Source organism: Phalacrocorax carbo, chromosome Z (genome assembly GCF_963921805.1).
Source record: "Phalacrocorax carbo chromosome Z, bPhaCar2.1, whole genome shotgun sequence".
In the NCBI taxonomy this organism is placed as follows: Eukaryota; Metazoa; Chordata; class Aves; order Suliformes; family Phalacrocoracidae; genus Phalacrocorax; species Phalacrocorax carbo.
In genome coordinates this window covers 23,347,106-23,365,880 of record NC_087548.1, presented here as the reverse complement: position 1 = coordinate 23,365,880, position 18,775 = coordinate 23,347,106, and the positions used below count along the sequence as shown (strand labels likewise).

The 18,775-nt window shown below is 37.8% G+C and overlaps 1 protein-coding gene across 4 annotated transcripts in view; it reads left to right on the top strand.

Annotated features, from left to right (window-relative positions):
• Positions 1-18,775, top strand: part of ERCC8 (ERCC excision repair 8, CSA ubiquitin ligase complex subunit) — a 30,933-nt gene that overhangs the window by 2,657 nt on the left and 9,501 nt on the right. For all 4 annotated transcript variants that reach the window (XM_064438868.1, XM_064438871.1, XM_064438869.1 and 1 more), the window contains 6 exons: positions 4,675-4,798; positions 6,373-6,454; positions 7,095-7,163; positions 9,237-9,303; positions 12,037-12,140; positions 14,658-14,782. In XM_064438868.1, the coding sequence (XP_064294938.1) occupies positions 4,675-4,798; positions 6,373-6,454; positions 7,095-7,163; positions 9,237-9,303; positions 12,037-12,140; positions 14,658-14,782 (571 nt within the window). The remainder of the gene's footprint in view (positions 1-4,674; positions 4,799-6,372; positions 6,455-7,094; positions 7,164-9,236; positions 9,304-12,036; positions 12,141-14,657; positions 14,783-18,775) is intronic.

Sequence of the window (18,775 nt, the reverse complement as noted above, 5' to 3'; positions counted from 1 at the left end):
TAGAAAATAATGCAAGAAATCTTTGCAGGCTAGCATGATGCATTATGTTTTTTGGCATGCAAAAATAAAAGCAAAAAACCATGTAGGGATTTATGTGATTTACTAAGTCGCAGGAGTTAATTGGTTTTTCTTTATTTGTCTCACAGTTATATGTACAACAACTCTGATATTCTTTGAGTAGATCTTTGATAGTTCAAAAGTTAAAACGAAGGGTGTTAATTCTACTCATATGGAAACTAGAGAGGCTTGTGTTGCTGTAGACCCCACAAAAAAGTCAGAGTTAGTACTCCTATCTCATGTTTTAGCACTAGAAAAAAGAAAAAAGAAAAAAAATCCAACCCTCTTAGAGGTCACAGTTCCTCACCTGTGAGTTTTCGTATTGTTTCATGTTGAAATTTGTTGACTCTATGCCAGTAATGATGAGGAATTAATTTTGGGTCTGTTGTAGAAATATTCCTTGTATCCCGCAAATGCATATAATGCATGCCTCTCTGAATAATTATGTGTTTAAGCAAAAGTAAAATAATCTTTGCATAACCCTGTTCATCTGACTGGAAAAAAAAATCTAATACAGATTTGCAGTTGTTAGTTTTATTTCCCCTCTCCCTGCTCCCAGCTTTACTAATAGCTATTTTAAGTTCACCAGGTGTTCACCAGGTGCAGAAGTAATTAATATAGAACTTATTAATAACACGTTTGAATTAAGGCAGATGTTTTACAAAAATGGGACATATTCCTCTGAAGAACAGGGTACTACCATACTGCCTGTAATCTGTATGAAGACTCAACACCTTTATTGATTTGTCAGGTTTTCCCTGCAGGCAGAAAAAATTTGTCCATTATGGGTATTAAGCCTTCTAGCCTACAAGGGAAAAAACAGCTTTTGCTATCTAGTAGGTTTGGACTTCATCTGAGGCTTACAATAAGATATACACTGCTGTGTAAAAGATTAGGAGCTACATTTCCCCTTGTTTTTTCCCCAGTCTTCAAATTATTTAAGGTCTAAGAGCTTCATGAATAAGGTTGGCAAAAACAGATTTGTAACAATAAAAGGCCTAAATGGTATCTGGGACCATAAGAAAGAAAAAGGGTAATAGAACGTGCATCAGAACAAATGCTTAGGAACAGAATCTACTGCAAGTAAGCTGCATTGGGTAAGTGTTGATGGCTGGGACTTCTTGAACAAAATTAATTAAAACTGTAATTAGGGACAACTAATGACAACACATCCCCAAATCTCAAAATGGAAGTTAATTCTGAAACAGATACAGCACACTGAAGAAATACATGCTGAGAAGACACAGCATAAAAATGGGCAGATATGTGCGAAAATCATGCCACTATTATCTTCAGTTAGGCCATCAGAAATATTCTATACTTGAAAATTCTCTTTATGAGCATAGTTAGTTGGTGGTTTGTTTCTTGAGCAGGTGTTAATTTGCGTAGATTCAGCTTTTATTTCTTGGCAGTTGAGTAGAGACATAAATCACAGTAGTAGAATATGATTTTGTGTGACAGTGTTCTAAATGATAGCCTTATTATTATTGCTTAAAGTAACATTAGTAGGGTTTTTGCCTCAATTATTTATTCCTGGTATTCATGTAGCTTCCTAGTACGTTTTACATACTTATTATAGCTAATTAGCTACAGATGCAGCTTCAGATATCGGAATATTGTAAATTAATTTATAATTACCAGCAAGAAGCACTTCCCATCTGACTATCTGGCTCCTATCTTTGAAGATAACGTGTTGCAAAAGTTTGACTGTGTTCCAGGTTCACAGGGCACAAGGCAACTCTAGTCTCAAAATTGCTTAAAGAATAAACCCTTGGAAGAGGCTCTCTGCAGCTGTTTCTGAATAGACACTGAACTGGGCCTGCTGAGGGTCCAGTAGTTTAGAACATCAGAGGAGATAATTCCTGATGGTAGGCTGTGATTTACCCAGAGTTTCTCATCTAGAATGTAAAGCAACTATTGCAAAAACCAAGAACTTTCCTCGTTCCACTGGGAATCAGCACACAAAGCTTTATGTGGTTTCAGATGATCCACGCTGTCCTGTGGCAAAAACTGGCATTGGAGAGTTACCAAACAGTACCAACTTCCAGATAATGTATACGTGATGCTTGTGTGCAAGGTAGTCTCCTCTATTCAAAACATGTCTAGGAAGAATGAATGCCAGTGACATTACACAGAATTCATTCTGTATTTTTCTTTGGTAGAAAAGCTTGGGATGTTCTAAGTAACTGGGGAAAATATTGCATATAGAATGAACTGGGAGTAACATACAGCCCTGAGACATGAAGCCAGGTTGAATGGCATGTGGCCACTACTAAGCTTAGCCAGATCAAAGGTGATTCCTGTAGAGCTACTCAAGAGTGTTTTAATTCATTCCTCAGCCCTCTGGATTATGGGAGAATTGATTGTTCTGGTGCAGTGCTGAACACAGTACGGTGTGGGGCACTTGTAATTGTTGTACCAGGATAATTAGTGCCATCAGCTTGGATTTTTCTGCACATTGCATGCAAATGCTTCCGCAGGAGTAAGTTCATGCCAACTCAGGCTTGATCTCCTGGCACTGCAGGTACTGAAGTTTTTTAGCTTGACCCCCCTGTAGAATAACTGCACAAAATCTGTTGATTTTTAGCACCGTGGCAAAGTAATGGGCTGTTCTAGGGTATGCTTCAGAGATAAGCAATGCAGGAGTTGTTAAACTAAGCTCAACAGTTGCTCAGTAGCTCTTGCTTAGTATTGTCAGTGTTGGTTTCTGTGCTTTCTAGCGACCCAAGTAAGCGGGAAGGTATATTAGCTTAGGTGTAGTACCAGATCTATACAGAAAATCTGCATTTCTGTTTACCCAGTGATGCCCCTGAAATAGTTACTGCTTTAGAGGCCAGGACACTTGAGAGAACAATGCAAAGATAAGAGCTGAAGTGACGAAATCCTGCATGCTCTTTACTAGCTGCAGATGGAGCCAGCTGGACAACCTTCGTGTGTGTACTGTGTCTAGATGGGATGGGATTAGTTTTCTTCACAGTAGCTTGAATGGCGCTATGTTTGGGATTTATGAGCAGTCTTGATAATACACTGATGTTTTAGCCATTGCTGAATGGTGCTTGCATAGTGTCAAAGCACACTCGGTTCCTCACTCTGCCCCCTCAGCAAGTAGGCTGGGGGCAGACCAGAGGCTGGGAGTGAACACAGCTGGGACGCCTGACCAGAGTTGACCAAAGGGTTATTGCTATTCCATACAGTGTCATCTGCAGCAATAAAACTGGGAGTAGTTTTCCATTGCTCAGGCTCTGGCTGGGCATCAGTCAGCCTATGGCGAGGGATTGCTTTTGCGTCACTCACTTTTCCTTTTTTTGTGGGTTGTTTTCTTTCTTTTTACTTACTAAAGTGTCTTTATCTCAACTCACATGCTTTCTCACCTTTGCGGTTTGGATTCTCTCCCCTATCCCACTGCGGGGGGATGTGATCAAGCGGCTGTGGTGGTGCTTAGCTGTCTAGGGTTAACCCACAACAGCATGGTACTTCCGAGTCTGGGAGTATGGGTTTGGGCCTTGAAGCTGGATCCATGTGGATCCAGCTGAGCTATGAGTGGTGTAGTAGGTGTGTGAAATGATCTCTGTTGTTCAGAGCCTGGGTGGTTGAATCATATCCTGCAGCTGTCAAGATTGACTCTGGTGTCCTTTCTTCCCACCACTGTTAATGTATTATTAATTGTATTACATTCTGTTACTATGCACAGTTGAGTTGAAAATTTTGTGTTGTTGTTCTTTCTTTTCTGAATGCAAAAGTAATTACCTCTCAGTAAATCAGTCCACTGCTATCTGGTAACTTCAGTATACAGGAATTTCCAATAACTGCATAGCTGTAATTATTAGCTAATAATCATGAATTTTTTGAACTGTATATGTTATTGTATTTTTCAGTGGATCCATTTCTAAGATGGAGGGATTCCACAAGCATAAATGGTTTGTAGTGTTAGTTAGTGTCTCTCACTTTAAAGATCAGATTCCTTAAACATTAGAAGTTAAAAAATTCAAAATATGTTCTTGCCTTTTATGCCTCAGACTGAGTGTCTTAACTTGAGATATGCTACAGATACCATATTTTGAAAAGGTAAATGATCTCTAGTTTCTTGAAATGAGGGGTCTTCGAAGTAATTAACATTGATTGAAAATCAGCTGGCCATATGAGGATAGGCTGGGAGAACTGGGTTTGTTCAGCCTTGAGAAAAGGAGGCTCAGAGGGGATCTCATCCCCATGTACCAGTACTTAAGGGGTAGCTACAAAGAAGAGGGAGGCTCCCTTTTTACACGGAGTCCCATGGAGAGGACAAGGGGGAATGGACACAAGTTGCTTTTGGGAAGATTCCGATTGGACACGAGAGGGAAATTTTTCACAGTGAGGACAGTCAACCATTGGAATAATCTCCCCAGGGAAGTGGTTGACTCGGCCACGTTAAGACACCTTTAAGTTTCGGCTGGACAGGGTGCTGGGCCATCATGTCTAGACTGTGCTCTTCCTAGAAAGGTTGGACTAGATGATCCCTGAGGTCCCTTCCAATCTGTGATTCTGTTTAAACTGTTTTCAGATTGTTTTTGAATATAAAGACAATTACAAGACAATAATCAAGACTCTAAACAACTGGAATCTTTTGCTTGGTTTTAGGAGCCATCCTGATGTACATAGATACAGTGTGGAGACAGTCCAGTGGTATCCTCATGATACTGGCATGTTTACATCCAGCTCATTTGATAAAACTTTGAAAATATGGGATACAAATACTTTACAAGTAAGAGAGAATTTCTACAGCTTGCAGGCTTCTTTGTATATGTGTTACTCATTTTGCATCTGCAGTTCACCCAGAGGTCAACAGGACCAAGCATCCAGGAGGATCAAAACCAGCCAATTTTTAGAACTGTGGGTACAGCAGAGGGTGGCATGGTTCTGGCATTCATGCGTATCTTGGTGTGTACCTTTCTGTTCCTGAAGAACTGAATGTCTAAACTCTATGAGAGCCTGGAACCCTTGGGACAATTTCTTTCTGCTTTTGCTTTGAACAAGAATACAGCTAGTTGAATTTATGCTATGTAAACTTGTCTGCCAAGGACTGGTCTGAAGTTCATTCTTGGGGATTGTTGAATATAATGGTAGTGTACAGCAGGGTTAGTTATTTTTAGTAACCAAGGCCTAAATACTGCTCTTGAGGGACTGGTGGTCTTGGCATTCAGGGACTTTAGGTCCAAAATTCTGCTTTTGTAAGTACTATAGACACCATTTCTAAAAATTGGTGGGGAATGAGAGAAACTATTAAGAAAATGCTAACCAATGTAGCAGGCTTTAATAAAGTAAACAGATTCTGTAAGACTTTAGGTTGCTTTGACTTGTTAATCCTCACATCTAACTGTTGAACTATGCATTCTGGACTGCAGTTTATCCTGTTTGCAGTATGTGTCTATTAGTGGTTTTACACTGATGCTACTTGAATATTGTTTCATGCATGGTGTCAAAAAAATAAGACATCTGTCATCCCAGGGATGAAACAGAAAATAAATTTTGACCTCTTTTTGTGAGGTGTGAAGCTGTGTTTGCAGTTACTAAATCTTCTCATAAATGCAAAGCTCAATTCACTTCCCAGGTAGTTCTGTAAGCATGACTTAAAAGATGCTCAGTGTTCATGTGAAGGTTATTGACTGAGCTGTTCTGCCACCAAATGGTGTATTTGAAAACACAGACAACTTAGTTTCAGGGTGCTGGAGTTTTTTATATACAATATTTTGGAATGAGACAACAAAAGCAATTGTTCCTGAAAGTAATTGTACTGATTAGTAAAGCAAATATTATATTTCATTAATTTTTAACACTTAAAAGGGGGCTAATAATTTTGTATGTTTGTTCTGGGGTTGTTTTCATTTTGGCGGGGTTTTTTTTGAGGAATTTAAGATAGTATGTGATGTTTGTCAATGACAAGGGGCTCCTAAATTTAGTCTTAAGTGCTTATTTCCTGTTGACTTCTATCTCCATATTATAACCTACTTTTTTGCTGTTTTTTCTTGCTAGCTTTTAAAATTTTTGGTAATTTAGAAATTATTTCCATTCATGCTTCCGATTAGCCAGTTTTCCTCATCTTTCTTTTGGGTTCTCTCTGAGCTCTGGCATAGTTGTTCTAATGCTGGAAACAGACTTATTTGCTTTGCGATGTTTGTGTGATCTGGGTTCTAACCAGGAAAGTTATTGCTAGTATGTAAATACTAATATTTGTATTAGTCTTATTTGTAGCTGTTACTTGAAAAATACTTAATGATAAGGATTTACATTCTGATAATATACTTGGCTCTGTGATTAAATTAATCGTTTTACTATCAGCCTGCAGATGTATATCACTTTGAGGGAACAGTCTATAGCCATCACATGTCTCCAGTTGCTACAAAGCATTGTTTAGTAGCAGGTATGTATGTATGTGTGTGTGTGCATTTAAGAAATGCCCTATGTATTTTGGGGTTATAGTAAAATGCGGGTAATATTTGGGGTTTTATTTTTTTTTTATTTTTACATAATTTGAGTCTTTGTAAGACATAAGGTCATTGGTAAAATAAAATATTATCCATTAGTTGGATGATGTCGATGAGAATATCACATTTGTTATTCTGAAATAATGCATCAATCAATTCTCCTTTGAGATAAAAATTCCTAGCTATAATTAGGTTACCTTTCATTACATCAGTTAGCATTTCAACGTTATTACATCCAGACATAGTGAATTGTGTTAACTGGGGTGGCATGTGTTGCTTACATGTATGCAATTTAACTACCTTTAGCAAAAAATAAAAAACTTTAAAGAGGAGATATTTTTAAGTTTCATAAGTGCTGTCCTGTTTACCCCCAGTTTCTGAATTTTGTTTGTTATATGGTAAATTTACTTGGACTAAAACTGTAAATCTGCTAATAGAAAGCATTGCTCTGACTAAATGAACTGTTATGCAGCTAACATTTTTCTTCTATTTCTTTGTCATTGCTAGGATTTTTTGTTGTTGTTGTTCTCTCAAAAGCTTGGGTGTTTTTAGCTGTCTTTGTTTCTCTTGTTACAGTTGGTACCAGAAGCCCCAAAGTACAGCTCTGTGACTTGAAGTCTGGATCCTGTTCTCACATTCTGCAGGGTACTTTTTAGTCTGAAACATAAACGTTAAACAATAACTACTTTGAGTAAAACAAGTCCTGTAAAGAAACACTGTGTACAATGTGTTCTTTGTAAGTAACATGACTTATTTATTGCCAGTTGTGAAAGTTACACTGTGGCAAAGGTTCTTCTGGGTGTTACTGCTAATGAAGTGGAGAATACAAATATTAATTAATACTTATTACAGATGTTTGGGTATTTTCATTATATAGTCATTAGTGATTACTGTTTATTACATGGTTAACTGTGGGCACTGGTTTTGTGTTCATGGGAAGAAAAAACCCACCAAAACAACAACAAACAAACAAAAACCTTCACTATTTTTCACAAACTATCCTGTGGAGGTGCTTACTTGGATTTGTTTAGAAGTTTCTGTGTAACAGGCAAGATACTACTTGCTATAGCAGGGTGGTATCTAATCCTTTGTATTTACCTAATCCAGTAAATGTAGGGATTTGTTGTTGCATAATCCATTATTTTTTGCACTTAATGAGCATTTGCCTTTAATGTCTCTGTTCTAATGTTTACTTTTTGGAGTATGGGTATATATGCACATGCTCAAGTGAAGGCAATTACAAAGTAAACCTTCATGCTTTAAACCACCAGGGCAAGACCCAGATCTGATATAGAAACTCTACAAAACTGCAAATGCAGTACTGTTTCTTCAGTGCCCAGCTCAAGTCTAAAAGCAGCCTAGGTGCTTTCATGTGATGCAGAGTTTAAGCCAATAAGACCTTGTGAACTGAATCAGCCACATTGGGTGTCTCAATGTTCTGGTTCTAGAAGTGAGAGCACCACAGAGTGCAGACACAAAAATAATTCTGTAGACAATCAGTGTGGTTTCAGCAGGGCTTCTTAATTTTGACACAAGAGTTAGTGCTTTCCAGGCTCAAGCTGGTTGTGTCTTTGTTCACAGCCTGGTGAAGTGCAATATCTGAGGAACAAGTGGAAGCAGATTATGTCCTCCACTAAACATAATCTTATCACCAAAGCATTCAGTAGTGTCTTGAAAATAAGTATGAGTATTTTTCACAAAGGGTAACTCTAGCAGCTGAAATGAAGATGAATGGTTGGCTGTAGACTACTTAATGGATCAAAATAAATGTACATACCCTGAGCCTTCCAAGTGTATCCTGTAGTACCTGTATTATGGAGATTTTTTTTCATTATCCTGGGCATGACAGCCCTGTGATTACTTCAGGTAATGGAAAACCATCTGCTAGAAGATTTAGCAGAAACAAAGTAGTTCACATAGCTCTAAATTGCAGTAGCAAAAATGTATTTGTATAACTTGGTTTATTTTTTCCGCCATGTGTTTCTATTATTATATGAAATGTGATTGCAGTCTTTTAATTTAGAAGACCTTACACTTCCTATAGTCTGTATTTGTCTAACATTTTTAAAATTTTCCAAGTTTTAAAGTGCATGTGTGTGCGTGTGTGTATATATATATGTATATATTACTTGACACTAAGCTGCACTGGGTATGACACTGCTAAGAAGACAGTTGTCTTAATATTGTACTATTTCAGGCCTAATTAGGGAAAAAAAATCCCAAATTCAGGACAGGAGTATTTCAGGATAAGCTGAAAAAAGTTTTAATCTTAAGTACATATGGTAAATGTGTTTTATTAAACATTTTGAAAGAATTTGAAGAAAAATAATTTAAAAGTTCCTTCTGCATGTGAGAAGACCAGTGCTAACACAAAATTTAATAGCAGTATTTGAAGTAAACTCAGTAGCTGTCACTGTGCTGTAATGTGTTTTGCATAGGTAAAACCATCTTTGTTAACAAAAGTTACATTAATATTTCATGTATCGCTTCCAGCTCACTGCAGTCCCACTCCAGCAAGAGGAAGAAAGAGAAATAACCTCTAGCCCAAAATAATATATTTTCACAAAATTCAAATTAATGTTACAATTTAGGTTATTGTTCTCTATTGGTGGATCCAACAGAACTGAGTATTGCTTTTACTTTTAGTTATTTACATTAAATGGTGTGTATAAATATTTTCCTAGAAAATCATATAAGCTTTTTCATCTTAATTTTTAGGTCACAGGCAAGAAGTACTGGCAGTGTCTTGGTCTCCACGTCATGAATATGTTTTGGCAACAGCAAGGTAAGGATGTTGCTGGACTGTTATAAGCACTAAAAATGTCTGATGGTAAAATGTAATACATTCATTATGTATGTTTTAGAGTTAATCTTCATCATTTACTTTAACCGCTTCAGTTTTATAGATCTTTGTTAGAAAAACTAAGCCTGAAAAGCTATCCAAGTGATGTTTATTTTATAGGAAGATTGTACGGAATTTTGAAATAGTAATTCCATGGAAAGGTACAGGAAACTGATAAATCATTATAGAGATACTTACTGTTTACTAGTGTGCGCAGTGCTAATCTGTTTCATAACAAAGTAAAACATGTTTAAAACATGTTTAGCTCAAAGTATTATCCTGGTTAATCATGCTGAATTATATCAAGGAGTGTAATGCAGGTAGCTTAGCTGACAGGCCATAACTTTCCAAGCTGCAGTGATTTGGTGAGTATGGATTGTATGTTGATATTCCTGAGTCTTTTTTTTTTTTTTCCTCCAGCCATTTTCAGTCTAAAAGATCCTCATGGCTTTGCTATAACTTCTGCTTATGTTAGCTTTTGATTATAATGTGACGTTTTGCTTCTCAGTTTCATAGCTGGCATGTGTTTTCTTTTGAATTGCAAAGGGGAATGGCCATTTTGTAAGTTGAGATATAAATTTGAATTAGTTGATATCAGAATTGCATGCCCTTGACTTCTAATGCCAAACTTCTGAAAGGCTCAACAGAGTTGGGAAGTTTTCTAACAGTGTGATCTGTTTGTTTGTTTTAGCAAACAAAAATGTGTTTTCTTGTTTTTTCCGTCACAGAAATAGTAACAAATTTTGTTTATTAATATTGACTTATTGATGTTTCCTGAAACATTTTGCTCCAAAGTCATATAACTATAAACTGCATCTACCTATGTTGTGATGCTGCTTTATTATAACCGGATGTTAAACATGTTTCTTATGGCTCCATTTCTTAATTCAGTGCTATAGATGGACTACTAGTTCCTAAAAACATAAATCAGTTTTGTCATCTGTTAAGAAAAATATGGGCAAGAACTGGCAACACTGAGATATGAAAAGGTAGTGAGGAGAAACGGACTGGTACTGCTAAAGAGAGAATCTGGACTAATCTTGCGTATCAAGAGATGTGATTGTTTTCCAAGACAATTTGATGTTTGCTTGTGATCACTTCAGGGAAGGGAAGGGAAAATAAATTTTGGGGTTTTATGTGGCTCGCATGTAAATGTGTTATTTCAGATTTCCCTATATGATGCTTGGCTCTTCCATCGCTTTGGAAAGAGGCTGAAATGGTCAGAGAAGAGACATGTTTTCTGGGTGTCTCACTTCAGTTTCAGGCACTAGAGAACATTATATGCTCTTTCTTCCTCATTAGAACTGGCCAGAAAAGATTAGCCAATAGAAACTGCACCATCAAAAATGGACAACTGTAGCCTTTATAAGGAAGCTCTTTCTATGCCTTTGCTAAGAATATTTCAGTGAACTACCTGCAGTTTGTATCTCATTTTACAGTCAGCTCAAACCTCAGCGATACCTCTACTTACAGTCTTAGAATATTTGTTTGCAGCAAAGTAATATGTTGTCAGCATGCTCAGCTGGAATACCACGTGAAGGTTAAGAGAATCTATCTGTTGTGGAGGGGAGCACAAAAGAACAAATTAGCCATTAGATCTGTCAGATGCAGAACAGATAAGGAATAACAGTTGGTTTTGCTTTGGCCAGTTGGTATATGTATACCATATATCTTCCTGATACTAATGCACTGATCTAACTTGAAAACACACAGGAAGAAGCATGTAGCACTTCAGTTAGATGATGTGGTTTATGTTTTTTTGGTTTTGGGTTGTTTTTCTTTTTTCTTCCAAGAGGACAGATAAGTTTCTGGGAACTGTCCAAATATTTTCAGTAAATACATCTACCCTGGTGATTTAGTGCATGGGAAGCGTTTTTAATATGAATTTGCCCCCTCTCTATACCCGGGAGTCTTGTGGTAAACACAGAAGTATAGTGCTGAAACGCTCAAATCAAGCTGTACATCAAGGTGCCATACAAAGTGCAGGGCCCGCAATGTTGCTGCCTGAGCATGTACCTAGCGCCAACGTTTATCATAGCTTTTGTTGCTTGTAAAGACAGAGTGAGCAAAGCATGAGTATGCAGCCTGGGAACCAGAACGAGTCACAGCAGCCTGTACATTGGCCTTTTCCTCCTTGTGCCACCCTGGTAATGGAGACAAAGCCAGTGAGTTACTACAGAAGCAACCTCTCAATATTTCTCTGCCATAGCACTGTATGACAACAGAGCATGTAGACCTATCCAGCCTACGTGTATGTAGCCAACTTGTGTACCAGTCATACTGTAGACCTGTAATACAAGAGCCTGAGTTCCCAGACAATTCTGGAGTCTGTAGGTACAGTTGAATCAACAGAAGAATTAGCAAGTTTATTCCTCACCCTTGTATGTTTGCAAGTGTGTTACGTCGTAGACAGAAGCAAGTGTATTGTATTGTAGACAAAAATTCACTCTTAACTTAGGTGCCTGTACTGTTTCATCTATAATTATTAATTTATGTAAATGACTGTCTGAAGTCTGTCTTAAAAATCTTTTAATGAAATTCTGTTAGCTTGAATGTGACTGCATAAGTAGTTCAGAGTAGTTGCTGGACCCAGGTGAGTAGCGGGTAGGTTGGCTAAAGACAGGTGAACCCGAGTGCGTGCAATTTCCCTAATGTATGCAAATCTGTTTTTCTTAGTGCTGACAGTAGAGTAAAATTATGGGATGTGAGGAGATCATCTGGATGTCTGACTACGCTTGATCAGCACAATGGAGAAAAGTCCAAAGCATCTTCTGAGTCAGGTAAAACAGAATATAGCTAGTGGTAATCCATATGTAACTAGAAACATTCTTATATTTCATAAATGCATTGAATAATAAGACCAGCGAGGACAGTAGTGATAATCCTGTTGTTACCCACTGTGTAACACAGGCCGCTGAATTTTATTCAGTTATTTCTATTAGAGACAGTGTGGTTAGGGGTCTTGTTTAGCAACATCTCCTTGGCAACAGTATTGTATCTGTTCTAAATGTTTTTCCCTCTAAAATGGGAAATTTTGCAATCTGTTTTATGGAAACAAGAATTCATTCCTGCTGTAGATAAGGTTTCATATGAACAGCAATCACTTCATATTCCATAAGCTGTTCCAGTAGTTAATTAACATCCTTTAAAAACAAAGACATCACCAACAAAATCCACAAAAGCACATTTCTTTCCTGTTTAAATTAGTCTTGCTTCCAATGCAAGCCTCTAGAATACTTTGTCATATGTGGTGCCACAAAATCAATAATATTCCTTTTATACTGCATAAAGTATACAACAGAGTATAAATTTATTATTATATTTAATTTTTTTAGAAAGCTAAATTACACTTTTATTTCAGTACAGTTAATGCATTAATAGTGCCTTGTATCAGTTATTAGCTACAACATTAACATTTTTATTTATCATGAGGTCACATTACTGTACCAAAAAAAAAACCAACAGCAAAACAAAAACCAACCACCTAAATTAAAGCGAAGCACCTGAACTTTAAATTTTCGTTCATGAATTTTGGTTAATTCCAGACAAAAGATGTTTACTTTTGGCAGGCCAAAAGAGTACCTGAACAGTCACTGCTCTGAGGTCAAACTACACAGTATTTGGAATTGAATCACAAGGTACAAACTGTGTAACATGGCTCTGAACAAAGGGATTTGCAAAGCAAAATCATAGTGATTAAAGCTACATCCAGTTCACTTGTTATGTGCAACTTCAGTTGCATGTGGAAATATAGGTGCAAATCTCTGAAGTCAAACCAATTTTCCAAAATGTACAGTTAGAGGATATGAAGTAGCAGTAAGTATCTGTTTTAATAACCATGCTCTCTGCTATGTAAACTGTTGTGTGGTAATATAGATGTTAGGTTTTGACAATTTTAAATTTCATTGAAATTCAAGAAATTTATGAGATGAAAATGCTCTAAAGAAATCTAAGACTTCTGAAAAAACAGAAATTTGGACAAGTTTTGTTTTATGAAAAACAAAATTTTACATAACTCCCAAGATAATTATGCCATTTTATCGATTCCTTTGAACGATATGTTGTCTTGTTCAGACACAGCTTTCTTTTCAACTTTATTTCTCTGACAGGTTCAAGATGATTTTTTGATAATCTAATAGCAATCAGATAGATCAGGGTATTAAATATATTGAAATATAGCTGAACTAAACCAAATGCAGCTAACAAATTTTTTTATAAAAATCTTTGAAAAACAGATAACACTTCTTACCTAAGAGGTATGTCTAAATTTTGTACTGCAGTATAATGCAGAGATACCTTATAAATTTTTCCAGTGAGTTATTTTATGGACACTATAGCTTTATAAACAATATAGAATATTCAGTTGGAAGGGACCTACAGCTATCATCTAGTCCAACTGCCTGACTAATTCAGGGCTGACCACAACTTAAAGCACGTTGTTAAGGGCATTATCCAAATGCCTCTTAAACACGACAGGCTTGGGGCATCGACCACCTCTCCAGGAAGCCTGTCCCAGTGTTTGACCACCCGCTCTGTAAAAAAAACGCTTCCTAAGGTCCAGTCTAAACCTCCCCCGGAGCAGCTTTGAACCATTCCCATGTGTCCTGTCACTGGATCCCAGGGAGAAGAGCTCAGCACCTCCCTCTCCTCTTCCCCTCCTCAGGAAGCCCTAGAGAGCAATGAGGTCGCCCCTCAGCCTCCTTCTCCCCAAACTAGACAAGCCCAGAGTCCTCAGCTGCAGCTCATAAAACATGCGTCCAGCCCTTTCACCAGCTTTGCTGCCTCCCCTGGACACATTTGAGTACCTTAACATCCTTCTGAACTTGTGGGGCCCAGAACTGCACTCAGTGCTCAAGGTGAGGCCGCACCAACACTGAACAGAGCGGGATAATCACCTCTTTTGCCCGCCTGGCTCTGCTGTGTTTGATGCACCCCAGGATGCGGTTTGGCCTCCTGGCTGCCAGGGCACGCTGCTGGCTCCTATTGAGCCTGCTGTCGACCAGCCCCCCCAGCTCCCTTTCTGCAGGGCTGCTCTCCAGCCACTCCTCGCCCAGTTCATACTTGTGCCCACTGTTACTCCATTCTAGGTACAGAATCTGACTTTTTTTCTGTTAAATGTCATCCCTAATGGATGATCATAGCCCAGCCAGATGCTTTTATAAACGAAGGGTTAAATTATTAATTTACTGATATGTTACCATTTAAACAACGTTCTCACTACTATACATTGAAATAAAAATGTGTATACAAAATAGCAATTCTTCTGTAGAAATCTGAACCAGCTTTTTTCCTGACAGCAAGCACTGCTCACAATGGGAGAGTTAATGGTTTATGCTATACGAATGATGGACTACATCTTTTGACCATTGGTACAGATGATCGGATGCGACTCTGGAATAGCTCCACTGGAGAAAACACGTTAGTAAGTTTTCAAGAATCTTCAGTTATGTTTTTACATAGCTTTTTTTCCAGATTTCTTATTTCTACTTATTATAAAGAAGAGTATGAAGAAGCCTGGATCTACTTAAATATTGAACGTGCTAACTTTAGGTTCATTAATTTGTAGGCATAGCTGAAAACACTTCAGACAGTAATGAAAACCTCAATATGCAGTGACTGTTGGTAGAAATTTTTTTTTAATATAACTTATTGGTTGTCATCATGCTATCCACAGGGCAGGTGTCTATACCTGAGAGTTTCACTGTTTGACTGCTTGGCTTTCTTGCAACTTTCTTTGTGTTTCTGTGGATCCTCTCTGGTGGAGTTATATAGCAGTGTTAAAATATCTATCCTTCTACATTTGTATACAGCTGAACGGGGAGGGATGGGAATGGATGTTAAATCTCTGCTGCCGCTCCAGTCCTTTCTATGGCTTGTTTTTTGCTGAAGGTTCCTGGTTTAATTTTCTGTTCAGTAAAGAAAATTTCCCATGTTTATTTTGAAAGAAAGACATGCTAGGTAACTCAGTTTCCATGGGATTTTAGCCAGTTTTGATCATGGTCTGTCCTTGCTATCAGAAAAGGAAGAAATTTTACTCTACCTTAGAAATCTTTTACTTCTGCTACTTAGTTTCAGAACACAGCAAAAAGAATTCCTTACAGACATTTAAATGAAAGGACTGTTCTATCTCCACACTACCCAGCTTGTTCTCATCACTTCATATGCAGACATCTTTGTCTTCAAATCACCATCACCAAAGTAGATAATACAGTTGTTCACTCTCCAATCACCAGCTGGATCACTGTTTTTTGTTTTTCTGTCCCTGTTAGTTCCTTGACTTGTTTCATAGGCTATTTTACAATTTTGTTATTTGATGTGGAATAGCTTGATCTTGCCTTGCTTTTTCAAGTGCAGAATTATATTGTCCAGAGTACTGTATTTTCACACACTACCCAGAGGTATTGCTTAAAATATTTGTCTGCTGGTGGCTTGAAATTAAATTCATGTACTGGTAATAAAAGTTCACACCATAGTCCTTTATTCCCCCTACTAGCCAGTCCTTTCAATCTCCATAATTTTTTTCTATACCTTTCAAAAGGTGTAGAAATTAAGCCATGCATATGTTTTTTGTTTTGTTTTTTTTTTTTTTAGTAGTAAGCCAAATTTGGGGCCAAATTTGGATTGTTTCCGTTAGTAAGAGAAATTAATGTTGGAGTCATACACATCTTCCATCCATCCTTTATCACAAAAAGGAACAGAAGGTTCTGATTCACTGAGTATAGGAAGAATCAAAGAGAAGGAAGCAGGTTTTCTGTTTGTCTGTGTGTTCAAAGGACAAAAACAGCATTTAGGATCTTCAGTTCTTGTTTTGGCAGTTCTTGTTTCTGTTGCTCCTCTGTCAGTCAGGAACATTTACACTGAGTATATCCGTATAACTTCCTTTTCCCAGCCTCGATCTCCCTTTCATTTTATATGCCTTTGTTATGAGCAGTGTTGTGGCTTGGGGACTGTTGCTGTTTCATGTCACATGCTGTGTAAAGGAGTTTAATTGCTTTTTACCAGCAGAGTAATATGCCTCTGAAAATGACTTGCATTAACAAGATTTAACACAGTCAATATTTACAAACGTTGTATTTACAAAATGAGCAGTATTATCCACAAAGGACATGACATAAGCTCTGCCTCTCATGAAAATATCCTCTCAAAATGAAAAAATATCAACCTACTTGTATGCTAATCAAACTCTCTTTGTATGCGTTTTTATGATGATTCAGAGGTATTTTCTCAGGACTCCTTTTTATACTTTTCTTACATAAGTGCTCTTTGCTATGAAAGACCATACTTTAAAAATAGAGCAACAAGTAGTCATCTTTCTTGCCTGGCTCATGCTGACTGATGCATATATTTGCCTCAAACTTTGGACCAGGCAACTGATGTAGTATGGATCAAGAGCCTGAGAAGGCAAGACATTCGTATTAGAATATTTACCTGTTACACTTTACAAATCTGTTAGCCTGTAGTCAGAAGATTTCACACCTAGGATTTTTTTCCTTTAAAGGCCATGAGGTTTAGGTATGGAGCTTTAAAATTAACACAGAGAGCTTTGCTAGCATTGTATGCATAAGTGAATATCTGTTTTTCAGCAGAAATTAAAAGCATAAGCTGTAGGACAATACTACTTGAAAACAGAATATTTTATATATAATGCTATGTATTACTAATAAATTTAAATCTAAAATACTTTTATTTTTATTTGAAAAATGCTTCTTTTAAGTCATAAAACAATGTGTGAATTTCAGATGTTCACAGTGGACATCTCCCTCTTCATGAAAAAAAAATGTGTATGTATTAGTTGTCAAAATTCTAATGCTTTGTTTTAATTAAGTTTATTTAGAGTTAAGCTCCACTGTTCTCATTAATACGTTTCTATATTTTCTCATGAATACACTTTTGATGTCTGATAGGACCTAATTAATATCCAACTGGAATATTTCCTAGCATGTTGGGGAAACTTTCCACTTTCAACCTTTGGAGAGATTTTTATGTGTATAGGACTTGTCAAGAGCTTGGATTGTACAGATGTTAATATACTATATTTCTTATACTACTTTTATCTGTTGGACTTCCCACACACCACACAAGCCAGGTCTTAGAAATGTAGTATTTGCTCCTATCCCAGCTACCCTCATAGGAAACAGTATGGAATTTCTCAGTCATGATTTAGCTTTCATAGAAGATAGGCTTTTTCTTATCACTCTTAACTAGTCCATAATAATTTAGCAAGTTATTCTTTATTTGCTTCTCCTTCATGAGTATCTTCCTTCTAATCCCTTTACTTCACCCATATGCCGTCTTACTGATTGCCCTGCAGTTGTTTTGATACTGCCTGTTCATCTCCTACTGTTTCTTGGTAACTCATGAGAGAGAGATAAATAGTCTTTCCATACGCTGCAGATGCGTTTCCTCTGTTCCTTCTTCCCCAAGCAAGGGATGACTTGCTGAGAAAACCTGCGGCTGGTTCTTGCATTGTCTAGACTGATGTTTCTGTTCTTTGCCATCCTACTCGCATATATGCTTCAGAAATGTAGTTTTCTGCAGCATCAGTCAACTCTGATATACAAAGGGCACTTACAGGGGAGAAGGTAGTATAGATCAATTTTTATTCAGTCAGTGCACTAAAGTCTTGCAGTATTGGGACCAGTACTGTTTAATATCATCAATGATATAGTGGGATCAAGTGCACCCTCAGCAGGTTTGCAGACAACACCAAGCTGAGTGGTGTGGTTGACATGCCTGGGGGATGGGATGCCATTCAGAGGAACCTGGAGAAGCTTGAGAAGTGGGCCCACAGGAACCTCAGGACGTTCAACCAGGACAAGTGCAAGGTCCTGCACCTTGGTTGGGGCAACCCACAGTATCAATACAGGCTGGGGGATGAAGGGATTGAGAGCAGCCGTGTGGAGGACTTGGAGTGCTGGTGCATGAAAAGCTCGACATAAGCCGTCAATGAGCACTTGCAGCCCAGAAAATCGATTGTATTCTGGGCTGCATCAGAAGAAGCATGGCCAGCAGGTCAAGGGAGGTAGTTCTGCCCTTCTACTCCGTGCTGGTGAGACCCCACCTGCAGTGCTGCGTCCAGCTCTGGAGTCTGCAGCAGACAGGTGTGGACCTGTTGGAAGGGTCTAGAGGAGGGCCACAAAAATGATCAAAGGGATGGAACGCCTCTCCTATGAGGACAGGCTGAGAGAGTTGGGGTTGTTCAGCCTGGAGAAGAGAAAGCTCCAGGGAGACTTTATTGTGGCCTTTTAGTACTTAAAGTGGAGTTACAAGAAGGGTGGGCACAAACTGGTCTTTAGCAGGGCTTGTGGCAATAGGATAAGGGGTAATTGTTTTAAATTAAAAAAGGGTAGATTCAGACAAGATATAAGCAAGACATTTTTTATGATGAGGATGGTAAAACACTGGCACAGGTTGC